Source organism: Bidens hawaiensis, unplaced genomic scaffold (assembly GCF_021521415.1).
Source record: "Bidens hawaiensis isolate Kalapana, Puna unplaced genomic scaffold, B.hawaiensis_p1.1 tig00028999_1, whole genome shotgun sequence".
NCBI classification, from domain to species: Eukaryota; Viridiplantae; Streptophyta; class Magnoliopsida; order Asterales; family Asteraceae; genus Bidens; species Bidens hawaiensis.
In genome coordinates, this window is record NW_027494768.1 from 129,478 (window position 1) to 139,145 (window position 9,668).

Sequence of the window (9,668 nt, forward strand, 5' to 3'; positions counted from 1 at the left end):
GACCCATAGAAATCCATGATTTCGGTTTACATAGAATAGCCCAAAACCAAGTCCAATAACATAAGCGTAAACCATTAAGTGTGGCCCAACAGTGGAAACCATAACAAGGTGAAAAACACAATATATCTCTTTAACTCTTCTCTTATCCATTGACAGCCGTCAAGAACATCAATATATAACAATATAAGAACACGTACAAAATGAACCAGAAGGGCAAATGAAAACAATAGCCAAACAACCTATGTAGAGGCCTATTTGGGCTTATACGCCTTATAAGATACACGACGTATAATTTATGCGCCATGTAAGTTATACAAAATATAACTCTTTTGTGTCCAAAACATTATAAATTACATTCCAAACCACCACTACCAAAACCTAATACACAAGACCTAAGCAATCGACATTTTCTAGCACTAACAATCTCCCCCTAATGTTGCTTGGTCTTGTCATCTAAGAAGTAGACATTCATGCACCAACAAACTCCCCCCTTGGATATTGCTTACAAGGTCTTCAACCCTTTCTCATCAATCAATCATCAAGATAAAAGACCCATGCACGTTATGCCTTCTGAACATCTACAATCAAATTGACAATTAGAATTCTCTATCGGTTTATGATCAGATCTTCCACCTTTCATGATTCTTATTCACTGCTAAACTCATTCCATTCACCCAAAAATACCTAAAATGAATTACCTAGAAATCATGAAGTAGACATTGATATTTGTTGTTCTTGATTCATACTCTTTCCCTCTCACTAGCCAACCACATTGGTTCCACCACATTAATCTGATCCAATGTCTTCTCTCCAAAAATCACATTTGAATCATCAATGTATAAGTCATTTAGTGTGGGTCTAATTGGTGTTTCTTTCTACGGGACTCACAACTAAGCTTTATTATTAAAACGGAAATTTTTAATACCACCACACACAACCGGAAAGTGTACCGATCTTAAGTAGCATAGACCTAAGATGTGGCCCAACAGAGGAAACCGTAACAAGATGAAAAACACAATATATCTCTTTAACTCTTCTCATATCCATTGACAGCCATCAAGTACATCAATATATAATAGTATATGAACATGTACAAAATGAACTAGAAGGGCAAAAGAACACAATAGCCAAACAACCTATGTAGAGGCCTCCTTGGGCTTATACACCATATAAGATACACGACGTATAAGTTATGTGCCGTGTAAGTTATACATAGTATAACTCTTTTGTGTCCAAAACATTATCAATTACATTCCAAAACCACCACTACCAAAACCTAATACACAAGACCTAAGCAATCGACATTTTCTGCACTAACAATCTCCCCCTAATGTTGCTTGGTCTTGTCGTCTAAGAAGTAGACATTCATGAACCAACAAACTCCCCCTTGGATATTTCTTACAAGGTCTTCAACCCTTTCTCATCAATCAATCATCAAGATAAAAGACCCATGAACGTTATGTCTTCTGAACATCTACAATCAAATTGACAATTAGAATTCTCTATCGGTTTATGATCAGATCTTCCACCTTTCATGATTCTTGTTCACTGCTAAACTCATTCCATTCACCCAAAAATACCTAAAATGAATTACCTGAATTCATGAAGTAGACATTGATACTTTTTGTGCTTGATTCGTACTCTTTCCTTCTCAATAGCCAACCACATTGGTTCCACCACATTAATCTGATCCAATGTCTTCTCTCCAAAAATCACATTTGAATCATCAATATATAAGTCATTTGGTGTGTGTCTAATGGGTGTTTCTTTCTACGGGGCTCACAACTAAGCATTATTATTAAAACAGAAATTCTTAATACCACCACACACAACCGAAAAGTGTAGCGATCTTAAGTAGCATAGACCTAAGAAGTTCGAGTATCAACACAAGGACATGTGAAAACGCCTATGATTACTCACCCTAGACAAGACCTCCCTAAGAATAATAATTTTAATTTGATTTTTAATAATTAAAACCACTTGACCTAAATTACTTTGACTAAATTAATTAACTCGACTAACTGAACTGACAAACAAAACTTTCCTAAATTAGAGACTTAACTGACTGTGACTAACAATTGAGAAAACGTCTACCTAGGTTAGACTCAAATTGACGGTCTGACGAGCAAATTGATTGAATGATCTCACGACACCGGTATCTAAAGATGACACAACTAAGGTTTGCTCAAGCTAGCTAGATCACCTCTCGGTCTCACTAACAAACCCTACCATACACTTAATTGATTTTAAAAACAAACCGGAAAACAATTGTTAAGGTTTTCTAATGCCGACTCTCCTCTCGGACTGACTGAGACTCGAACCTAATGGAAATGAATACTACACACCCAAGGATAGAGGAACAATTTAGTTTACACAAATTAGACCAACTAATAGCTCACAAATCCAAACCCGACAAGAACCGAACTCGCTCTCGCGCTATTCTAATCCTAGCATGCAAAGGCTATGAGACGACCTTACTTCTTATCACCTCTCGGTCTCTAAGAAGGTGCTTACCTACTGATTTTTACCAAAACACACTCAACAAAATCCTACGGTTGTATCTACCGCAAACAAATTCTTAACACCAAGTAAATAATCAAACAAGCAACAATTAATCAAAACAAATTCAACCAATCCAAGCATGAGGTCATTGAGATATTATTAATAAATTTCCAGCATGTAAACACAACCTAATTCACGTCATTTGATCAAACAATCCACACAACTCATCAAAACCGAACAATCATTATCAAACCTAGGTAGAACTAACAATTTTAGTTGGACATGTTATTTGGACAGCAGCAAACCATCAATGTAACCATCATAATACTCATTCAATTCATAATCAAACTCAACCCACAATCAAATATAGTCAATAACAAATCAATCATAAGCTCAATTGCAAAAGACTTAGCCAAATGATTAAGAACAAGATAGTTATGAACAGTAAACAAGAAACCAAAGTATATGAATGTTATCTATCAATTTTGGCTTAGATATGTGATGAAAAACAATCCTGAGCTGCTTTCCTAAGTCCTCCTTCGCTGCCTTCTTTTTCCTTAGCCGTCACAAATCCTAGAAACTTTTTTTCTTCTTCTTTTGCTGGTCCGATCACTACGTAAGGAATGGGGGCTAGGGTTTTTTTTATTTTTTTTTGTAAAGTTATATAGAGGTGCAATGGGCTTGTCCAATATTGATAGGGCCGGGCCTTGAGTTTACTCTTCAAAGAATGCGCATAAAGGCCCTTTTTGTCTTGCAAAAACCCGGTTATTTTTTCTCTTTACAACCCGAAACCTACTAAAGATATGTAACGTTGTAAGATCATGTCAATACAAGTTAAAATTGTTATTTATTAGATAAATAAGCGATAAAAATGTTGATAAATGGTGCGAAAAACACGTGTGTTTTACAACACATCATCATTACATTGCATAAGTAACATTTAACGTGTATGTTCAATCTTTAACATGTAAGCATGTATACGGCGTATACGTCATACACCCGTATAAGTTTGTATGAACCAATAGACATATACGACGTGTAAGTACTTATCCGTAGATAATATATATTGAAAAACTTATGCGGAGAGGATACATGGCGTATAAGTACATATACGTTGGAGTTATGCGCCGTATAAGTCAACAACAAGATGTTATACGACGGATATGACATGAATTTGAAACTTATGCGTTGTATAATCTAAATGTGTACATTTGTGACAATGTTTGTGGAGAAAATGAAGATGTAATTATATGATTTTTAAGGAAACTATTCACACCAAAGAATATAACAATGTGTGAAAGTTTGGTAAGGTTTTAACGGCTAAATCTTCTGAAATGATCAAAACATGTAGAAAAGAGATGAAATTGAGCTTTCTAAGTAGATAATGAGCCAATAACTTTGATACCACTTGAAATGACAAGAAAGGATCGTAAGATGAACGTGTACAAACGTATACGAAGATATCTACTCTACAATGTTAAGTGCGAAAACCATAACGAGATGAAAACACAATATATCTCCATAACTCTTCTCTTATTCATTGATAGCACTACGTGAAAAATGGCTTTTAGCCACACATGTGCTCCGGACGATTTGCCACACTTCAGTCTAAATCTGTGGCTAAAGGTCGTTTTCGTCACACATTTTTTATTCGTGTGACTAAAAATGCACATGTTAGAACTAAAAACACACCTGTTAGAACCTTTAGCCACATATATTAGATTCATGTGACAAAAAAACACACCTGCTGGAACCTTTAGCCACTCTTATTCAATTTGTGTGACAAAAAACGTAGCTGTTAGCCACACTTTCACAAAAAATGTGATATTTACTAGCCACACTTAATAAACTATGGCCAAATACTATGTATGCTTACAGTAATTTGTTAATGATGTGGCTAAAGCTAATATATATGGCCAAGTATATGTGACCATAGAGTATTGTTTGTTAGCCACTTATAAGTTATATGTGTAGCTAAAAGTTAACGGTGGCATTAAGACAAAGCGTGTAATTATTAGTAGTTAATTTTCACACTTTAGTTGTTCATATGTGGCTAAAAGTTAATAAATATGGTCACACTTAAAGGTTTATGTGACCATAAAGCATTGTTTGTTAGCCACTTATTAATTTTTATAAGTGGAAAAATATTAACGATCACACCAAAATAAAAAATATGACTGCTAATAGTTAGATTGTCCTCTATGTGAGGGGCTACGAAGCCCCTCCCCAGTGCCATGTCAGCGCCACGTTGACACTGGGGGCTTCAAAGCCCCACCCCAAAGATGCCCCTCTATGGTGAGGGAGCTTCGAAGCCCTTAATTTTTTTATTTTTTTAATTTAATAAACCAACAAATTTATTAAATACAATAATTATCAAATACAGACTAAATTAAAATTAAAAACATATACAAAAAAAATCGACTATTTTTAGTCGTCGTCGCCGCCGCCGTTTTGTTGTTTGCTTCTCCAAATATGTTCAACCAAATCCGCTCGAAGACTGAAATTCGTTTCTTTTTTTCGTGTTCTTAATAAAATAGCAAATCTCTCATCTTCGTTTAGTGTTGTCATCAGATCCGGTGCATCGTCGTACTCGCCTTGACATATTTCTCTACCCGAGTCCTCCAGTATCATATCATGCAAGATAATACAAGTGTACATTATATTTCTTAACTTATCCATGTGCAGAATACGAGCCGGATGCCTAACTATAGACCAACGTTTCTTTAATACCCCGAATGCCCTTTCGATGTCCTTTCTGGCCCACTCGTGTTTTTTCTTGTAATATTTTCGTTTATCATCAGTCCGACACGTAAAGCTATCAACCAACGTTGCCCAATCCGGATAAATGTCGTCGACTAAATAATATCTGTATTCGTAGTTGACACCATTAGTGGAAAATGAGGTGTCGGGTCCAACCCAGTTTACGAGACGGTCGAAAAGAGGAGACGCATTTATCACAACTATATCATTGTTTGCACCGGGCATCCCAAAGAACACATGCCATATCCAAAGATCAAATGATGCAGCAGCCTCAAGGATAACTGTTGGTCCATCATGATCACCCCGGTGATATTGACCTTGCCAAGCAACTAGGCAAGCTTCCCGAGCCCAATATGTGCAATCAAGACTACCAAGCATCCCAGGAAAACCGTGCCTCTTTTCATGCACCTCGTATATTTTTTGTATGTCGATTTGAGTCGGTTTCCTCAAATATTTTTTATGATATAGTTGAAGAATACCCGATATTCAATTTTTAAGGTCAGTTTATTAACTTTGCATTTAAAATGAGAGGATTTATAAATACATATTAAAAAATGATAATACTCACATTTGCAGAACGTGTGAAGGGCTTCACGAGCCATTGTCCCCGACATTTGTAAATACCCTTCCATGGCGTCGCTCGTGGTCCCGTACGCGAGTTGATGAATCGCCGCCGTGCATTTTTGCAATGGAGAATAACCCGGCTTACCTCTCGCGTCATCCCGTTGTTGGAAAAAAGCATAATCATGTTCTAAATCACCAACAATTCGTAAAAAAGTTGGCGACTCATCCGAAAACGCCGCCGGAATTGTTCCGAATCAAAAGTGGCGTCTGGAGAAAAATAATCTTGCATCAACCGTTCATGAGCACCGACACGATCCCGTTGTCGATAAGGACGTCTTGTTTGCGGTTGTGAGCTTTCGCAATGCTCGACTAAGACTCGGGCAGCATCTAGAATAGCACTAAATATTACCTCATCCCCTGAATCCGAGTCTGAAATAACATCGGGATCGGGGTAGAAGTCGGGTGGTGAAAATAAATCGGAAACATTTTTTTGGAGAAGATTACAAAAAGTTTGTAGAGATTGAAAATGGTTTAGTTTGAGTGATATATACATATATATATATATATATATATATATATATATATCAAACAGTCAAAAGAGCGGTTGAATGGGAGGGGGGCCACACATTTCACCCATCCGCGCCGGCCGTTTAAACCACCTTACCCTCCACACCCCTGGTTGGACCGCGCCCCACAGCGGTGTTCCGCGCCCACCGCACCCCTAAAAACATCCCAAATGCGCCCCATAGCAACCAGCCTTAATGGCCACAATTTAATTGCTCATGTGACCAACATTTCACTTCTCCCACTGCCTCAAAAAGTAGCCACGCACCATATATCAATCCCGTCAGAGCTTCATCCCTCATTCGCGCTTCATCATCAGAAAAGGAATGGGTAATCGACCGTGTACATGTTAGTTTAAGAGGAATTGGTTATTTTATCTTTATTTCTGCCCTAATTTATGTTTTTTATTATTTTGTTTGGAAGTCAATTGCTTTGGTTCATTCAGATTTGACAGGATTTATAAATGAGGAAGTCAATTGTGTTTGATGAAGTTAGATTTGAGACATTGAATTGTCAAACTTTCATCAAATTTCTTTGAGTGAGGTAACTTTGATTTACATTTGTTAGTGTATGCTTGGATGAATTTATATCATCATTTCTTTTAGGTAAACACTTGATAGATACTACTTTTATCGTTGATTTTTTTAATTCCTGTAGTAATTACTCAAAAACTACTCTAATTCACATCATCAAAATAAGTTAAGGACAGTGATAATGCATCGGATATCATGTTGGGTATAAAGCTCCTTTTGACTTTTTGAGATGCAATTTTGAGAAGTATACTATTTGCACGATACACCAATGCAATTCTTAATTCTCAGGTTGCTCTAAAACTTTATAAGTTGTATCTACATGGAGTAAACATAATTCTTTTCGATTCAGTTATGGGCCCAACTTGAACTGATGAGCTTTGGGGTTTGAATGAATTTGGTTATTTGAAAAGGTGGTTCCGTTAGTCAGTAGTTTGAATGTTAGAATAGTCAGTTAACCATCCATTTATATTCGTTTAATCACTAACTCAGACTCATACAATATCACGTTAGTTCTAGGAAGTAGAAAGATCTGAGAGCCAATATGTTTCTATGTTATATAATATGTTTTAAGCGTATGTTTTGCCACAAAGTGCCTACATATCTATTAAGCTCGCTGCCAAACCAATAATAATAATAACCAAAATATAATGTTATTGCTAGACAACATATTTGAGTTCTTTTTCTTACATGTAGTCGATCATAATATTTGTACATTTTAATAAGTTTTTGTTTACAATTTTTAAGTATAATCTTATATTCATGGTTTTTTCACATCTGTGTAGAGCGGATATGTATGCACTTAAGATTTGTAGATTAGTCCATCAATGGTTTATTTTCATCCTCGTTGATTGTCCAACTGGGGCAGGTACTTTTGTAATTCGTATTAAAAAAAGATGCATGTATACACTGATACACATACAGAAATAGTGTAGAATGGCAGAATGCTCTCTTGTTTTACATCGAAATACAACTAGATCACGTATAAGAAAATGTATGATTCATACATTATTTTTTAAATCATTTTTCACTTTAGGATTGAATTAGTTCAAGTTTATATTGTGTAATATAATTTTAGAAAAGAAATTATTAACAGTCATTGTTTTTTTGCTTTCTTCAGCCAATTTTATCTGGTTTTTAGCATATTTCATTAGTAGTGTTCTTGAGGCTTTGAGGCCATTAATTAATATTGTTTTAAGATTATTGTTAGGTTAAGGCAGGTTGATTTAACGAATTTCCTAAAGTTTTCTGACTTGGGGTGTGCTCTCTTTTACTTTTATGTTTATAAGGATATATATTAGGAGCCTTTTTTAAATGCATGCATTCAGGTTAACCAACAACAAAAGAACTTGGCAATAAATAGGCAAATGCTTTTCGTTTCCACAACGCCTTCATGAGATTTTGCCTCCTAACTTTGGCAAAAATATGGTTACTTACTCTGAATAATTTATAATTAAAATAATTAACGCTATTAACAAATCATAGTTGGTTTGGATGTACTTTTTGTGTTTAATTTTGTGATGATAAGGCTACTCATGTGCACATGGTAAAATAAATAACTTTTCCAACTTTTTGTGGTCAAACAAAATCTAGATTTTGACTTTTAATAGTTAGAAATACCATTTTGAAAGCACTTGATCTTTACAACTATTAGGTTTGACTATAATCTATGTTTGATGTAGTCGGACACTTATGGTCAAAAAACCTCTTGGTTGTTGGACTCCGCTCTTACTACTAGCGCATTCTTACCTGGCATAATATAATTTATAATTGTGTATTTGATACTAATTATGGGTGTTGTGTTGCCTTAGGTTGAGTTATAAACTATGCTTGGATGACCAAGTTATCATATAATAGAATCCGAGGGGTATTAGAAGATCAAAGACCTTGGACTGGCTTAGCACACGATTCTCATTCGTAGTATATAATTTTGAGTAGTCTTATGTGTAAAGAATTAAAATGTATTCATGGGTCATTTTGTTCGATTTGATATTTGTTGGTTTTTCAACTTTTATCATGTTAATCGTAATTATAAACAGTTTTACCTCAAGAATACAAAGTATTCTAGGGCCTTCATACCAAATTTAATAAAATTTAGCTACCACCGATCAAGGCCTAATACGACCCTTTAATGAAATCATGACATGCTAGTGGTTGTGAACACATACCTATAACTCATTACACTCATATACATCCCTTTTAAGCAACTATAACATGATAGAGGCTATAATAGGCCATTAACACCAATCGTGATTTGTTAATGAAAGTATAACTTGTTATTGGACGTTAGCATCTAACTACGAGTCACTACACTTCTACAACCTCTTAGAGCTCTATGATATTATAGAGGCTATATTGGGCCACTAATACCAATCGAGACCTAATAGGGCCCATTAATGAAAGTACAACTTGTTATTAGGCGTTAGCACCTCACTACACTCCTATGCAACCTTCTTACAAGTATTAGATGATAGAGTCAATAATGAGCTACTAACACTGATCAAGGCCTATTAATGAAAGTAAACTTGTAATTGGGTGTTAGCACCTAACTATGACTCACTACACTCTTATACAACCTTCTTATAGCAACTATGATATGATAGAGGCTATAATGGCCCATTATTACCAATCAAGGCCTAATATGACCAATTAATGAATGTATGTCATGTTATTAGGTGTTCACACATGACTATGTCTCACAACACTAATATACAACCCTCTTATAGCAAGCATGACATGGTAAATGAT

The 9,668-nt window shown here is 35.5% G+C and overlaps 1 protein-coding gene across 1 annotated transcript; it reads right to left on the reverse strand.

Moving 5' to 3' along the window:
* Window positions 1-4,929: 4,929 nt before the first annotated feature.
* Window positions 4,930-5,640, reverse strand: LOC143578030 (uncharacterized). The gene has a single exon (XM_077061711.1). It carries the CDS (start codon window positions 5,638-5,640, stop codon window positions 4,930-4,932), a length of 711 nt encoding a protein of 236 aa, XP_076917826.1.
* Between the last annotated feature and the right edge of the window lie 4,028 nt (window positions 5,641-9,668).